Source organism: Elephas maximus, chromosome 19 (assembly GCF_024166365.1).
Source record: "Elephas maximus indicus isolate mEleMax1 chromosome 19, mEleMax1 primary haplotype, whole genome shotgun sequence".
NCBI lineage: Eukaryota > Metazoa > Chordata > Mammalia > Proboscidea > Elephantidae > Elephas > Elephas maximus.
Genome location: NC_064837.1, coordinates 44,271,975 through 44,289,739, shown reverse-complemented (window position 1 = coordinate 44,289,739; position 17,765 = coordinate 44,271,975). Strand labels below are relative to the sequence as shown.

General features: G+C 39.3%; 1 protein-coding gene across 3 annotated transcripts in view; it reads right to left on the bottom strand.

Annotated features, from left to right (window-relative positions):
- ZNF652 (zinc finger protein 652) overlaps window positions 1-17,765 on the bottom strand; it is a 68,334-nt gene that overhangs the window by 9,926 nt on the left and 40,643 nt on the right. For all 3 annotated transcript variants that reach the window (XM_049859305.1, XM_049859303.1, XM_049859304.1), the window contains exons 2-5: window positions 10,234-11,391; window positions 7,700-7,847; window positions 7,243-7,358; window positions 6,649-6,793 (exon numbers count right to left, since the gene is read on the bottom strand). In XM_049859305.1, the coding sequence (XP_049715262.1) occupies window positions 6,649-6,793; window positions 7,243-7,358; window positions 7,700-7,847; window positions 10,234-11,136 (1,312 nt within the window). In that variant the 5' untranslated portion in view covers window positions 11,137-11,391. The remainder of the gene's footprint in view (window positions 1-6,648; window positions 6,794-7,242; window positions 7,359-7,699; window positions 7,848-10,233; window positions 11,392-17,765) is intronic.

The following is a 17,765-nucleotide window of genomic DNA, read 5'->3' as shown; positions in this document are numbered from 1 at the left end:
ATGTTCTTCACCAACACCATAACTCAAAGGCATCAATTTTTCTTCGGTTTTCCTTATTCACTGTTTAGCTTTCATACACATATGAGGTGACTGAAAATACCATGATTTGGGTCAGGCAAACTTTAGTCCTCAAATTGTTTTCTAATATTTTAAAGACGTCTCTTGCAGCAGATTGGCCCACTGCAATACAATGTTTGATTTCTTGACCGCTGCTTCCGTGGGGGTTGATTGTGGATCCAAGTAAAATGAAATTCTTGATGACTACAATATTATCTTCTTTTATCATGCTCTCACTTATTGGTCCAGTTATGAGGATTTTCTTTATCTTGAAGTGTAATCCATTCTGAAGGCTATAGCCTTTGACCTTCGTCAGTAAGTGCTCAAGCCCTCTTCACTTCCAACAAGCAAGGTTGTGTCATCTGCATATTACAGGTTGTTAATAAGTCTTCCTCCAATCCTGATGCCACGTTCTTCTTCATATAGTCCAGCTTCTTGGACTATTTGCTCAGCATACAAATTGAATAAGTATGGTCAGAGGATACAACCCTAATACATACCTTTTCTGATTTTCAACCACTTAGTATCCCCTTCTTCTGTTCGAACAACTGCCTTTTGGTCTATGTACAGGTTCCTCCTGAGCACAATTAAGCGTTCTGGAATTCCCATTCTTTGCAATGTTATCCATCATTTGTTACGATCCACACAGTCGAATGCCTTTGCATAGTCCATAAAACACAGGTAAACATCTTTCTGGTATTCTCTGCTTTCAGCCAAGATCTACCTGACTGTAGCAATGATATCCCTTGTTCCATGTCCTCTTCTGAATCCAGCTTGAACTTCTGGCAGTTCCCTGCTGAGGTACTGCTGCAACCACTTTTGAATGCTCTTCAGTAAAATTTTACTTGTGTGTGATATTAACGATATTGTTCAATAATTTCCGCATTCTGTTGGATCACCTTTCTTTAGAATAGGCAAAAATACGGATTCTTTCAGTCAGTTGGCCCGGTAGCTGCCTTCCAAATTTCCTGACATAGGTGAGTGAGCACCTCCAGCGCTGCATCTGTTTGTTGAAATATCTCAGTTGGTATTCCATCAATTCCTGGAGACTTGTTTTTCGCCAATGCCTTCAGTGCAGCTTGGACTTCTTTCTTCAGTATCACCGGTTCTTGATCATATGTTACGTCCTGAAATGGCTGAAGGTCAACCACTTCTTTTTGGTCCAGTGACTCTGTGTATTCTTTCCAACTTCTTTTGATGCTTCCTGTGTCATTCAGTATTTTCCCGGTAGAATCCTTCAATATTGCACCGTGAAGCTTGACTTTTTCCCTCAATTCTTCCAGCCTGAGAAATGCCTAGTGTGCTCTTCCCTTTTGGTTTTCTAACTCCAGGTCTCTGCATATTTCATTATAACACTCTGTCTTCTCAAGCTGCCCTCTGAAATCTTCTGTTCAGCTCTTTTACTACATCATTTCCTCCATTCACTTTAGATACTCTATATTCAAGAGCAAGTTTCAGAGTCTCTTCCGACATCAATTTTGGTCTTTTCTTTCTTTCCTGTATTTTTAATGACCTTTTGCTTTCTTCATGTATGATGTCATTTCACAACTTGTCTCGTCTTCCATCATTAGTGTTCAATGCATCAAATCTATTCCTGAGATGGTCTCTAAATTCAGGTGGAATTTACTCAAGGTTGTACTTTGGTTCTTATGGATTTGTTTTCATCTTCTTCAGCTTCAACTTGAACTTGCATATGCGTAATTGATGGTCTGTTCTGTAGTCAGCTCCTGGCCTTGTTCTGGCTGATCCTATTGAGCTTCTCCATCGTCTTTTTCCACAGATGTAGTTGATTTGATTCCTGTGTATTCTATCTGGTGAGGCCCAAGTGTATAGTTGCCATTTGTGTTGCTGAAAAAGGTTATGTGCTGTGAAAAAGTCATTGGTCTTGCAAAATTCTATCATGTGATCTCCGGTGCCATTTCTATCACCAAGGCCATATTTTCTAAAAACTAATCCTTCTTCGTTTCCAACTTTCATATTCCAATCACCAGTAATTATCAATGCAACTTGACTGCATGTTTGATCAATTTCAGACTGCAGAAGTTGGTAAAAATCTTCAGTTTCTTCAGCTTTGGGCTCAGCGGTTGCTGTGTAAATTTGAATAATAGTCGTAGTAACTGGTTTTCCTTATAGACGTATGGATATTATCCTATCACTGACAGCATTGTACTTCAGGATGGATCGTGAAATGATCAGAAGTAGATCACTATGTCTTTCTTCCTAGTCTGTCTTAGTCTGGCAACTCTGCTGAAGCCTGCCCTGCCAAGCTGGACAGTGACCCTGCTGGTATTTGAAATACCAGTGGCATAGCTTCCAGCATCACAGCAAAACACAAGCCGCCACTATATGATAAACTGAAAGACGAGTGGTGGTCTTTGTGCTTATTCATATATAATCCTTAGTACATAGCTTACTTTTTGGTTTTGGACTTCGAAAACACCGCTCCTATAAAGATTACAGTCTAGGAAACCCCATGGGGCAGTTCTACTCTGTCACATAGGGTCGTTATGAGTCAGAAACCACCTGAAGGCACACAACAACAGCAACAATTCTTTACAGGAACAGATGGTCAGGGCTTTTCTCCCATGGAGCCGCTGGGTAGGTTTGAATCACCAACCTTTCGGTTAGCAGCCAAGAGCCTGACCATTGCGCCACCAGCGCTCCTTAACCACTAGTACTATAATACTTTTCTGTTTCCCATTCACTGCCACTGCTAGGCTCACTCTGTGATGCATATTCATTTTTCTAGATAAATTCTGAGCTCAGGTTGTTTTCCTTCCTTTTCACCCTCTTCCAATCATCCTGAAAACTTCAAATTCTATGTGAAATAAAATTCATTAAATAAATTATGGTACATCCACCTGAGACAAAGTGCCATTAAAAAGTGTTACAAGTATAGAAATTTAAAAATTAACATGAAAACATATATTAAGCAAAACGAACAAGTTATAAAAATGTATGCATAGCATTATCTACTTTTTTTTCCAGAGTGTCAAAAAGAAACTTTATTAATTTTATGATAGCCTCTTAGTATTATCTCCTTTTAAGGAAAAAACATGCATAGAAAAAAATATGGAAAGAAATACAACAAATGTTACCAGCAACCATCTCTAGGTGCTGGTAACTACGGGTGATATTTTACTTTATTCTTTATGCTTATTTACATTATCTGGTTTTCTAAAATAAACATTATTTACTTGTATGATAAAGTGTTTTAAAAAGCGTACCTATTTGATAACCTATCAAAGCTCTTACCTACCTTCTCCTTGACTCTCCAGATTTATTATTCTTCACTCCCACAGCCACATAGAAACAGAGTAATATGCAGAGTGAATGACCTAATCTTTGAATTATTACACAGAATTTTTTTTTTTTATAGTATAAGCAAACCTCTCCACTAGCTTCACTAATCACTTCTTAGGTATACCACTTTATTCATGAACGTATGTATTCACTGGAAGCGTACTGAATGTATGACATTTAGCTTTCTGTTGTTCGCCAATCCTGGATCTTTCTAATCATCTTTCTTTTGTAGTCTTCTAGCCTATAGTGACTTGCCGTAGAAAAACCAAAAACTATTAGAACTGGTCCACCACAAATCCATGGATTCAAATTAAAATGAGTCCCTTTTACTGCTTAATCATCTTTTATTCATTTCTTGATGTCCTACCAAAATTTTCACATGTGGTTGTTCCAGACCTTGACTTGGCCTAAACTCACAATCGCACCCACCTCTAACATTATTCAGAGTAGATGGCCCCATCTCTTAACTGTGCTGACGTTAAGGTTCTCCTGAAGCCTCAAGGTAAGACTATACTGCGGCTGAAATAAAGAAGTATCAAAATGTAACACTGAAAATCAACCGCCTGTACAATGCTCCACTTTAAGGAAGAGCTGGTAAATCGGTGGCTGGAAGCTATAGTAGCAGCCAAGTCCATTGAGGTAACTAGGAAAATAAATCAATGCATCTAAAGATTAACCTAACGATTACACAGAGATAAAGGCAACCTAACTGTAAGAAACAGTATTATGATGAATCCGAAGAAAGGTCATTATAAATGAAGGCAGAGAATCTGCAGGGAAGACAGAAAAGATCAGGAATTTGACTAGTTGCCTCTTATACTGCTCAAGGGAAAGGGCCATCTGGCCAACAAAGACAAGCATTCCATTCTGCTTAGTATGTATTCTTGAGTGGCATCAGAGATCCGTATCTATACAGCTAGCCTAAATCTCTCGCTTAAGCTTCAAACCATTTTTCAAACTGCCTACTGGACATCTCCACTTGAATGGCCCCTAACCTACTGCCGTGGAGTTGATTCTGACTCATAATGACCCTACAGGACAGAGAAGAACTGCCTACTAGGGTTTCCAAGGAGTGGCTGGAGGATTTGAACAGGCCACCTTTTGGTTAACAGCCTATGTCTTAACCACTACGCCACCGGGGCTCCTGAACAGCCCATTAAAAAAAAAAAAAAAACCAAACCCATTGCTGTTGAGTTGATTCCGACTCATAGTGACCCTACAGGACAGAGTAGAACTGCCCCATACAGTTTCCAAAGAGTGCCTGGTGGATTCAAACTGCAAACCTTTTGGTTAGCAGCTGTACCTCTTAACCACTGTGCCACCAGAGTCTCCCCAAATGGCCCATAAATACCTGAAAACTAACAAGACAAAATTAGACACATCCTCCTACCTAGCAAAGCTGCTCCTCCCTCCACTATTCTCTATCTTGGCAAATGGTATCCAAGCCCCAAATCTGAGACTAACCCTTGATTCTTCGCCCCCACACCACTCATATCCAATCAATCCCCAAGTTCATTTGACTCTACCTTGCTTATCTCTTTAATTTTACCCACTGCTACTACCAGATCATCTGAATTACTGCAATATCCACCTGACTGGTTTTACCATCTCTGTGGTTAAGAGCTACGGCTGCTAACCAAAGGGTCGGCAGTTCGATCCACCAGGCGCTCCTTGGAAACTCTATGGGGCAGTTCTACTCTGTCCTATATGGTTGCTATGAGTTGGAATTGACTCAACGGCACTGGGTTTGGGTTTTTTCTTTTTTTTTTAATTCTTGCTCCAGGAGTCCCTGAGTGGTATAATGGTTAATGCACTTGGCTGCTAACTGAAATGTTGGAGCTGTGAGTCCACCCAGAGGTGCACTGGAAGAAAGGCCTGGTGATCTACTTCCAAAAAATCAGCCACTGAAAACCCTGCGGCACTCAGTTCTACTTTGATAGACCTGGGGTCACTATGAGTTGGAGCCGCCTCCATGACAACTGGTTTGGTTCTTCTTTGTACCCTCCAATCTATTCTCCACACTGTAGACAGAGCGACCTTTCAAACGTCAGAGAAGATCTAAGACGACGTGATAAACATTTACCAATCACCTACTGTGTGCCAAGCACTGTGTGTGAATTTCACAATTTCTGCCTTCAAAAAACTTATGTTCTGTCCAGTCCCCCAGTTTCCCGTTGAGTAACGAGACGTTGAACCCTAAGTGACTCAGTTAGAACTAAGAGCCTATCCAAGAACCATCAAATTAAAAGAAGAGAATCCGTTAAATACTCTGATATATCCTGGTATATCCACTTAGGTTATGGCTTCAAAATTATCATTATCTCCTGAGGTTTAATTTAACTAATTTAGCTCCTCTCAGGACTCCTCATCTAACCTAATCCTTAAAACCCTGAGCGGCCTCTGCTCTGAATGGGAAAGAAGCCCTCCGGGCAGGCATTTTTCTTTGGACTTCAACAGACAAATGGGAACTAATGAGATGCAGTCCTGAGCAGAGTCTCCTCACCCTAGTTAAGTAAAAAGAAGAGCAGGCTAAGCAAGATAATCTTTGTGGTTCTTCCTAGCTCTGCTACTCTGGCAGACTAATAGAACCTAGAATCCCATGATCAGATTTTTTTTTTTTTTTTAAAGAAACCTGAAACATTTCCATGCTACTCAATTTGTACAAACACAGCTAATCATAAAATGTCAAGTTAGGACTGAGATATAGTGATAGAATTTACAGGGGAGCTATTATTTTAGCTAGTTCCTTGGAAGATGGACAACCAGATGATTAAGGTTCAAATCCATGCTATAGAGCCTATGCCCCTAAAAACACAAAGTGGCTACAATATTATTTAACCATCCTCAAAAGTAGTAAATTCTGGTAAATCAAATCCAGCCAAACTTTAAGAATATTCTATTTAAAGCAGTCAGTGTCCTCCATCTCTTTAAGGTCACGTCCTTCTGAGAGACCCTTTCCTTAGAAATATAACACGTGCACATACATAAAATAATTTTCACACAATCTCAGGAGCTCCTGAACCATTCTAGAAAGGCATTATAGGTAAAGAAGCCATTATATAAAGGTACACATAAATAACCCTTTTTTTTTTTTTTTTAAATAAATAGTCATGAAAGACTGATTTCCCAGTAATATACATCTGTATTTTTATATATCAGGTTCACTTAAAGTGGAGTTTTCATTTAAAACGTAAATTTTGTGGTTTAGATTTTTAAATAAACACACCCACGGACTAGTCATCAACAAGTGCTTGAGACACATCTGTACTTTTCCCGAGAAATTCTTACCAGTGTGTGTTTTCATGTGTTCGTCGAAGTACTGCTTCATGTTGAAATCCTTGCCACACCACTGGCACATGAACTGTTTGTGCCCAATGTGGATGCTCATGTGGGAGCGTAGCTGGTACTTGTACTGAAACCTTTCGTCACAGTTCTGCATTGGACACAGTGGAGATTTTTGAATGCCAAGCATAGTAGCCTTATGTGAGCCCACCCTAACAGTCTCTGAGATTAGGTTTATTTTTCATACCCAAAACAGAACTCGTTTGCGTCGACTATTTGGTTCTGCTATCTCTATGTGGTTGAGTTATTAATAAAGGGGAAATTTTCTTAACTAATTGTCACTGAGGTATACTCAACTACTCTGAAGAGTGGAGGAAAGAAAAATAACTCACTGTGTCTCATGTTCCCAAATGTAACCTAACCTAAGAGAGTTAACAACATTAAAAAGGATATCTCTCTACCTACCAGTGAAATAATACACAAAGCTCAGAGCCCATGGCTGAAGGTTTTGTGGAAAAGCAGTCTTGTACCCTGTACTACAGAACACCCCTCTCTCACTGCCTCACCATATACACAAACGCTCCCAGGCACATTCCTTACCTCGCATCTGAAGGGCTTCTCTCCAGAATGCTGCAAGGAGTGCACCTTGAGTGACATACTGCGCTTGAATGATTTTCCACAGGTTTCACATGTAAATGGCATGTCTTTTGTGTGTGCTGCAACACAGAGTGCACTTTATAAGTCCACCAAAAGATAAATGTCCTACTGTAAAGCAATTATGCCATTTTAATTTTCTATACCCTAATTTGTGAGGCTTTAATAGTAGTGTTCTGAAAGAAAAATAAATAACAACGTTGAAAAGAAACCTGGGTGTGGAAAACTACACTGTCCAATTTGGTGATGCTTACTGAAGACATGTTGCATTTAGTTTCAACAAGTCAAAACTGATTAATATAAGGCAGTTTTCTCATATCCTGCCTAATCTGTAGCAGAAAAAGCATGCCAAATAACAAGAGGGAATTATAGATGTGAGAGAAAAGCAGCAGAAAAAACTTACCAACCATGTGTTTCCTCACATGAGCCATAGTATAGAACTTCTTCTCACAAATTTCACAGGAAAATTTCTTTTCTGCATATCCATGGACGATCTTGATATGTTCATGAAGGGACCAGAGTTTCTTGAACGATTTGTTACAGGAAACACACTGAGCAGGATAAACAGAAATAATCTTTATTTATAGGGGCTTGCAGAAAGCCATACCTGCCTACTGGCAGATGGAATGGGTGTGCTTTTGATTCATGGCACAAAGCCAGAGCCCAGACAAATGCTATTCTTCCACAGAGTCCAGATTCCAACACCAACATCTGTATGTTCTATTTTCCAAGATGCACCTTTCAGAGACACTTTGGGAGTATGAAAACAATAACAAAAACTAAGACAAGAAGAAACAGAAAGTTCCACTAATATCAAAGGGTTGACTATTATCGAGTTTCTATTGTACCTATTAAAAGAACCTTCCCTCTTTTTAATACATGGATTACTAAAAGCAGCTTCCTCCTATATACATGGGTTTCAATGCAGTTAGTGGTGTTTAGTAGAGAACATAAACTAATGTTAAATTAGTACAAAAAGAAAATTTAATAAAATCTGTATCAATGATTATAGGCCTGTAGGGGTTTTTGTACCTCAGAGAATATATAGTAGCACAGGTAATTGAGATTTTACTGTATTTTCCCAAATTTAATTTATTCTATTAAATTCCTCTCTGGCAGAATTTAATGTAACCTCTAAACTGTTAGTTCTGCTCTCTCCTTCCCTTATAGCCCAGTTCCAGATCTCTCTTCCATGCATCTACAGGAAACACACGCAACTCTGCCTAGTTCCTTGTATCATTAATAGCCTGGAATATCCAGGTATAAAGTGTATCAAAACAAAATACTTCTAGTTAAAGCAAAACAATACCAGAAAGTTTTTGGTAGTCATCAGACTCTGGGGTACCAAAGGGAACAAGTTAGTATTCCCTGAAAATAAAGATCCCCGAACATCACTGTCACTTCAGGAAATAAGAAACCCTGGGAAGGATTCGAGGCGTAAGCCTTAGGTTGGATATTGCTCTAGGGGAGGCCAGACTACGCCCGTAAGCCATTTTGTAGGGAAGGGTTTTCATTTTTACTTCTTACCAGGTCGTCAAGACTATTAGGATCTCTAGGCAGAAGTAAAGCACCACATTCTTTAAGAATGTGAAGAAAGTTCAGTTATCAGAATCCACAAAGTCTAAACACAAGTTTCAATGTATTACAGTGAGAAATAGTAAAGACAAAGGATTTATTAACTCTCTTCTGTAACTTAATAAAGCAAATTTAAGTAGGAAGCTATACAGATCAAGAATGCCTTTTCAACAATGAACCCTTATGGAACCTAAGTTTGACCCCTAGGGTGCAGCACTGCGTTCCACTCCTGTGCAGCTGGCGAGGGCACGGGAGGTTGCTGCAGGATACGAACAAAACTCAGTCTTCTTTTACTTACCCAACGTGTCAGAGATCAAGTCACAAATGATGAAATAAAAAGCAGTGAATTTTTAACAAATGGAATTTATATTTTTTAAAAGTCTCTTTAAAGTAAAGCAATGATCCCAGTTGTTGATTAAAAGCAATAGAGGAAAAGTAAAACTTAGAAATACTAGAAGCACACCAAAAAACAAACCAAACAATCTCACCTTTTTAAAGAAGTTTAGATTAAAATAGCACAAAGTATTTCTTTTATATAGCTTAGGGAGACATTAATATACTTACCTTTTATAAATGTCATTAATATACATTCACGAGTACAAACACAATATAGTTGCAATCCGCTCAATATAGCACAGTTAGCGTACCTCTTAACCTACAACCATACAGTCCTTTCAAGACACCAGCATGGTTTGAGTACCATGTTTTGTAACTGTTAATGTGCTGTACTGTAGCTTTATGCAACCCTACTGCCAGGTGGGCAGCATTTTCAAGCAGCTTAGCCTTGTTTAAAGTTTGCACTTTCCCATGGGCTCAGCCTCTTGACAAATTTAGTGCTGTCATCTCTCCACTGGTAAAAGCAAACTCACTCCTGGAGATCTTCCATTTCCACCGATCTGAGTCATTACAGTTTTTGTCCCCATCAGATGTACTAGAATCTGGCATCCTTTTAAACTTTGAAAGGGACCTTTCTCTACTCCTGACCCTTATTCAATCTCCCCCAACCTTGACAGAGAAGATGCCAGAGTGAATTATATTATGTGTCCTAAAAGAGTCCTAAAACAGCGACTCTCAGTGCACAGAGGTGTTGACTTTACCTCCTGGTTAATCACCTATAACAGATTCCCCTTCCAACGGACCTGGGTTCCCACTAGTCCAGTGTCAGTTAAATTTAATGTTTTTAAAATAAGACAGTAAGACTCAGTTTTGAAAAAGACCAAAGCAGGAGCTTGTGAAAAAATGCACTGTGTGAAATCTGTCCCTTCAGCCTCTACTGTATTTATTCTCTTGGGCAGATACCAGGTGAGTCTGAACAGCCAGGTTCTATCCTGGAAAGTTTGCCCTCTCGGTGAGGAAACCTACCTGAATATTTTTTTCACAGTCTGTTTGCTGGTGAAGGGACAGCTCACTTTCCAGGACAAACTTCTTGCCACATTTATCACAGATCTGCATGCGCCTGTGAGTAACGTTCATGTGCTTCTCCAGGTACCAGCGAGTATTAAACACCCTGGGGCACTTCTCACAGGTCAGAGTCTCTTTCTCTTCACACTTAGCTTTCTGCACTGGTGCTTTGGGCTCCTTTGTGGCCCGCTTCTTACGCTTAGGTGGCTCTACACTCTTCCTACGACCTCTTGTAGTTCTGGGAGTAGGGGAAGTGGTAGCTGCAGCAACAGAGGCAGCTCTCCTCCTTCTCCTTTGTGCAACGCTGACTTTCTCCACTATCTTCTCCTTTTTCTTCTGCCTTTCGTTCTCTCCATAGTCACTGCTGTCATCTGTGGCATCTTCCTCACTCTCTTCCTCTTCATCCTCACTGCTTGTCTTAAGAACAGGAGTCTCTTTGGACTGAGAAGAGACACCCTTTTCCCCTTTAGATACATTTAATGTTTGATTATTAAGGTTTACCTCCACTATGATCTGCTCCCTTTTGTAAGAGACTTCTTCATCCTCCTCCTCTTCTGTGTCATCAGAATTCACCTGGTCTTCTTTAACAGCATGCACGCTGGACACTGATCTTGTCTCCCTGAAATATGGCTGTTCCTCTGTTTCGTGGAGATGTGGTTTGCTCATCTTGGTGTCCACTAACACAGAATAAGGACTTCCTGATTCCCTTTTGTACACTTTGGTGGACAGGTCAAGTTCTTGGTTGGCACCATGATAAAAGGTAGATGGCACTTGACCACGACGACTATCTTCTTGTGCCATCCCTGCTACATGCACAGCACAATTTTCAACCAGCTCTTGACAAGAACTGGTCATGTGGCTCATTGGTAAGTGGCCCAATTTATTAAGCAGTTCAGACTACAGAGAAATAGCAATAAAACAGGGTAACTATTAAGACTCCAATCTTTTTCCATCCATAAAGAATCACTCAAATGAAAAAGATCTTCCTGGAATCTGTGCGCAATTCTTCCAGTGTTACAGCACCAAAGCATAAGTCAAAAAGATTTGGTATTATGGCAAGAGCAGAGCACTAGCGATTTTTCTTCTGAAGAGAGCTGCAAATGGCTTGGAGCATCTTATCTACAAACAAAAAAGCAAAGAGGAAAAACAAAAATCAGATACCACTATTTCCTTCTTACAGAACGTAGTTAAATCATACAGCAGGCATAGCTCAAAATTAATTAAACTTTATGTACAATGCTTTGTACTGCTAAAATGGCTCAGTATTGGCCATTATTTTACTGGGTTACATGAAATCAACAAATACTTTCTATTAGAATGTAAATCCTATAACAGCAAGAGTCACATTTGTCTAGTTCATGAAGGTATCCTCAGAGCTTAGAACAGTGCCTAGCACAGAGTAGGTGTTCAGTAAATATTTGATAAATAAATGAGTATGTACCATCACATAACATTCATTAGACTAGATGCTATGACATATATTGATACGGCTGAATATATGGTCTCTGTCCACAAGGAGTTTACAGTCCAATTATACAACAAATATGAGTCCTGCACAAAACACACAAAGGCTTTATGCTGTGTGACTTTCTTTTCAATATTAATCACAGCCATCCACCACAGTGAAAGAGAGAGAACAAAGGTATAGTGGGCTAGGCACTTTGGATCAAAGAAATAAAGCAGCTAATTGCCATAATTATAGAAGAGAGGGAAAATGTCCCTGGCTTTAAAAAATTTATAATCTAGCAATAGACATTATTGTTTTCAGGTTTACTTGGGTAAGTTCCAAGTTGCTAAGTATTTTAAAATTTGTTCTATACATAGCTCACTAGATATACTCAAAAAACTGGGTGATTTGTCAGTTGCATATAAGCTGAAATTCTAAGAAATAGTAACCATCAAGTTGATATGGTTCCAAGAAAAATAAAACCATCCATGAAAAAAAAAAGATTAGACAGGCACATAATTTGCTTTGTGACATATCTCACACTGCTGTTTCGCCAACCACCTAACCTCTGAGTCATCTGAATATTACTGCGAGCGCATACCCTGTCTAGATGACAAACGGAAGGAAGCTAATATTTACTGAATGCCTGCTATGCCAGGTACTGTATAAGTGTTTATTATTCATTATCTTTATATAATGCCTACCACAAAACAGTAGGGTAGAGTTTTCTTAAATTTTACTGTGCTTTAGGTGAAAGTTTACACAGCAAATTAGTTTCTCATTCAAAAATTTATACACAAATTGTTTTGTGACATTGGTTGCAACCCTTGCAATGTGTCAGCACTCCCCGCCCCCTTCCACCCTGGGTACACTGTGACCATTCATCCAGTTTTCCTGTCCCTTCCTGCCTTCTCGTCTTTGATTTTGGGCAGGTGTTGTCCATTTGGTCTCGTATACTTGATTGAACTAAGAAGCACATTCCTCATATGTGTTACTGTTTGTTTTATAGGCCTGTCTAACCTTTGGCTGAAAGGTGGACTTCGGGAGTGGCTTCGGTTCAGAGTTAGCAGGGTGTCTGAGGGCCATAGTCTCAGGAGTTCCTCTAGTCTCTGTCAGATCAGTAAGTCCCGTCTTTTTTTTTTTTTTTTTTTGGTGAATTTGAATTTTGTTCTACATTTTTCTCTCACCACCCTCTACTGTGATACCCGTCAAGAGTAGTCAGTCATGGTAGCTGGGCACCACCCTAGTTCTTATGAGGCTCAGGCCGGTGGAGGCTGGGGTTCACGTGGTCCATTAGTCCTCTGGACTAATACATTCCTTGTGTCTTTCGTTTTCTTCATTCTCCTTTGCTCTGGAAGGGATGGGGCCAGTAGACGTATCTTACGCCGCTGTTCACAACTTTTAAGACCCCAGACGCTACTCACCAAAGTACGATGTAGAATATCTTCTTTACGAACTATGTTATGCCAACTGACCTACATGTCCTCCGAGACTATAGTCCCCAGCCCTTGGCTCCTGTAACTCAGTCCCTCAAGGTGTCTGAATATGTCCAGGAAACTTCTATGACTTTGCCTTGATCAGATTGTGCTGACTTCCTCTATACTGTGTGTTGTCTTTCCTTTCACCAAAGTCAATACTTGTCTACTATCTAGGTAGTGATTTCCCTTCCCCACCCCTCCTCTGCCTTGTAGCTATCAAAGTTGGTTTTTTTCTGTGTGTAAACCTTTTCTTGAGTCTTTATAACACTAGTCTCATGTAGTATTTGTCCTTTTGTGACTGACTTATTTCACTCAGCATAATGCCCTCTAGATTCACCCATGTTGTAAGATGTTTTGCAGAGTCATCATTGTCCTTTACCATTGCATAGTAAAAAAAGTAGAGCAGGTTTTTTAACTCACTTTTAAAAAAAATTTTGATTGAAGTAATCCACTAAATAAATATGTCTTAAAAGTCAAATATACTGCTAGGTTTATAACAACAACAATCCTCTGTCCTCTATCCCCTCTGAGTCTCATACTCTAGAGGCAATAATGTCCATCTATTTTAGCTGTCCCCCACATTCCCAGATATTTGCTTCCATATTTCCAAATAACATGATTACATTTCTATTTCTTGACTTTTTTGGAATATTTGATATTATTTCTTGTCTTCCACTATAGTTTTCTAACCATACTGCTCCTAACTCTCCTAACCTCCCAGTATAGCTGTATCACACTTTTTGTTAAATCAGTACTTATTGCTTACATTATTATGACTATGTATAGCTCGCAGCTGATAATTCTATCATTCCTTTGCTATTGTTCCCCCCCCCATTTCCTTTGTTCTTGATGAATTTATTCTGTTTAAAAATTATTTTATTTTCATTTCACTGGAATTTCGGAAAGGACTGAAAATAAATGTCAACAAGTTTTCCTTGACATCTGAATAGATATCTCTATACTCTTTTGTATTTGTAAAGGAGGAAATTATGGCTCAGAGAGGCTAAATAATTTGTCTAAGATCACCTATCTATTAAATGATAGAGGCAATGTTTGACCTGAGGCATACCTGACTCCAAAGCTCACAATTTTTCTATTTCTGCTCTGACAAACATTCCAGAATAATTTAAACTCAATTATTCCTGGAACCACTTACCTTTTTGCATCATTCAAATAGTTTCATATCTAGTTAAATAGGAAAATCCTAGTTAACTTTATTTTGCATGTGCTAAAAACTTTTGACCCATGAAAATAATGTAAATTATTACAAGCACTGTTAAATAAACTTACATTAATTGTCTCAAATTAAGCAGGAGAGGTGAGACAGTAAAATTCAATTAACTAGCAAAAGCTAGGAGTTAAACAAAAATCAGAAAGACAAAGGAAAAAAAAATAAAGGGCTGGGTTTACAGGGAAATCCTTCATGGCAGTCATCAATGAGTTCCCAAATATTTCTGGCTTTCTGCCTTGTAGGCACATAGTGGAACTGTACTTTTGAATCCCACCCTTCCCCCGTAGTTGGGTGGGACCCTGTGACTACTTCTGGCTGGAGCATTAAGAGAAGTGACAAGTGGAAGATCAGGGCATTTATTAATCAATATGAGATGCTCCAGACCTTTTTTGAGCTGAACAGAAGATTTCAAAGGGCAGCTTGAGAAGACAACATAAAGTATTATAATGAAATGTACAGAGACCTGGAGTTGGAAAAACATGCTTGGCATTTCTCAAGCTGAAAGAACTGAAGAAAAAATTCAAGCCTTGAGTTGCCATATTGAAGGATTCTATGGGCAAAATATTGAATGACGGAGGAAGCATCAAAAGAAGATGGAAGGAATATGTACAGTCACTGGACCAAAAAGAACTGGTTGACATTCAGCCATTTCAGGAGGTGGTACATGATCAAGAGCTGATGGTACTGAAGGAAGAAGCTGCACTGAAGGCACTTGTAAAAACAAGGTTCTAGGAATTGACAGAATACATTTCAACAAACAGATGCAGTAATGGAGGTGCTAACTCATCTATGCCAAGAAATCTGGAAGGCAGCTACCTACCTGGCCAACCGATTGGAAGAGATCCACACTTGTGCCCATTCCAAAGAAAAGTGATCCAACAGCACACGGAAATTATCGAACAGTATCATTAGTATTGCAGGCAAGCAAAATTTTGCTGAAATCATTCAAAAGTGGATGAGGCAGCACATCGACAAGGAACTGTCAGAAGTTGAGCCGTATTCAGAAGAGGCCATGGAATGAGGGGTATCACTGCTACAGCCAGGTAGAACTTGGGTTAAAGCAGAGAACACCAGAAAGATGTTTACCTGTGTTTTATCGACTATGCAAAGGCATTCGACTGTGTGGATCATAATAAATTATGGATACCATTGAGAAGAACGGCACTTTCTGAACACTTAATTGTGCTCACGAAGAACCTGTACATTGACCAAGAGGCAGTCGTTAGAACAGAACAAGGGGATACCATCAGGGAAGGTGTGCGTCAGGGTTGTATCCTTTGACCATACTTATTCAATCTGTATGCTGACCAAATAATCCAAGAAGTTAGACTATATGAAGAAAAACGTGGCATCAGGATTGGAGGAAAACTCAGTGACAACCCGCAATATGCAAACGACACAACCTGGCCTGCTCAAAGAGAAGAGAACTTGAAGCACTTAGTAATGAAGATCAAAGACTACAGCCTTCAGTATGGATTATACTTCAACATAAAGAAAGCAAAAATCCTCACAACTGGACCAATAAGCAACATCATGATAAACAGAAAATACTGAAGTTGTCAAGGATTTTATTTTACTTGGATCCACAATCAATGCCCATGGAAGCAGTAGTCAAGAAATCAAATGATGTATTGCATTGGGCAAATAGGCTGCAAGAGGCTGCTTCAAAATGTTAAAAACCAAAGATGTCACTTCGAGGACCAAGGCGGGCCCAACCCAAGTCATAGTATTTTCAATCATCTCATATCCATGTGAAAGTTGTACAATGAATACGGAACACCAACGAAGAATTGATGACTTTGAATTATGGTGTTGGCAAAGAATATTGAATATACCATGGCCTGCGAAAAGAATGAACGAATCTGTCTTAGAAGTACAGCCAAAATGCTCCTTAGAAGCCAGGATGGCAAAATTTTGTCTCAGGTACTTTGGACATGTTATCAGGAGGGACCAGTCCCTGGAGAAGAACATCATGTTTGTTAAAGTAGAGGGTCATCAAAAAAGAGGAAGACCTTAAATGAAATGGATTAACACATGGGCTACAACAATGGGCTCAAGCATAACAACGACTGTGAGGATGGTGCAGGACCAGGCAGTGTTTCATTCTGTTGTACGCAGGGTCACTATGAGTAGGAGCTGACTCGGCGACACCTAACAACAATAAACCTCTTTTCTCCCTGGCACAGGGACCAGCAATCTTGAAGGTGATGGCTGCTATCACCCTGGGTTCCTGAGTGACTATGATGACCTATAGGTTACACACACATGGTGTGATTACAAAATGAAACTTTGGTGGTGGTTGTTTTTTAAGACACTTAGATTGTGAGTTGTTTACTGCTGCAGCAAAATCTGGTCTATCCTGGCTAATACAGGTGAAACCCAGGAATGAGGTGCTGCCTTATCAAAAAAACTCAAAATACACTGCAAAGGCTTAGGAGTTGGGTGGAGGGAGACAAGGAAGCAGCTATTAGAGGCTAAAAGGACTGCAATTCACATTACGCAGCGGTGAAATAATTGGTGACACCATCACCTGTACTGTCTCAGAAGGCAGCTAATATATCTCAAGAGCTTGTACCTTTACTGCAAGTGTTGAATGTTAAGAAAATGTGTCGGTCACTGTTGACTGTATTTGACAAATTATGACACGAAAAGGATGAATTCGGAAAACTATTGATCAGTTTACAATCAGGAACAGAAGGAGTCCAGAAAGTCAGAGATTTATAGGGTTACAAGAGGCAAGTACTGGATGTAAAACTGAGAAGGTCTTTGAGCTACAAAGGCTGATTAGAATTCAGTCTTGAAGCAAGGATCAAACCAAAGATTTGGCCTCCACAACCATTAATTTTTTAACTGATTAAGGTACTACCTTTTCCAAAAAGATTTTCTAAAAGGAGACTAAGTTGAGGCTCTTTCATCAAAGTAGTCTCTTAGCACAGTCTTCCTTTTAAGCATATTTGTCTAATGTGATTTAGATCAAATGCTATTAGTAAATAGGAAAATGATGTCAATATAACGCAGAAGTCATGTTGCCTCATATGGGATTTTTCCCAGCAAGTTAACGTTTAAAGTGATGAGAAGCAAGCTTTCTCATAATTAGAAAGAAAACCTCAGCAAAATATGAAGACCTTAAGAAAAAAGCTAAATATCTTACTTCTGTACCTTCCTTTAATGCAAACAGTGGCTGGCTCAGTGACTTCATCAACCACTACACTTTCTACTTTATAAAATATCTGGTGAAGTGACAGCGTGTTTTTTCCCGTGTTTTAAAAAAAAAAAAAAGGCTTTTTGATTGTTGAAGCCTACACCATAGATCAAATTTTTAATTTTGATGAAACTG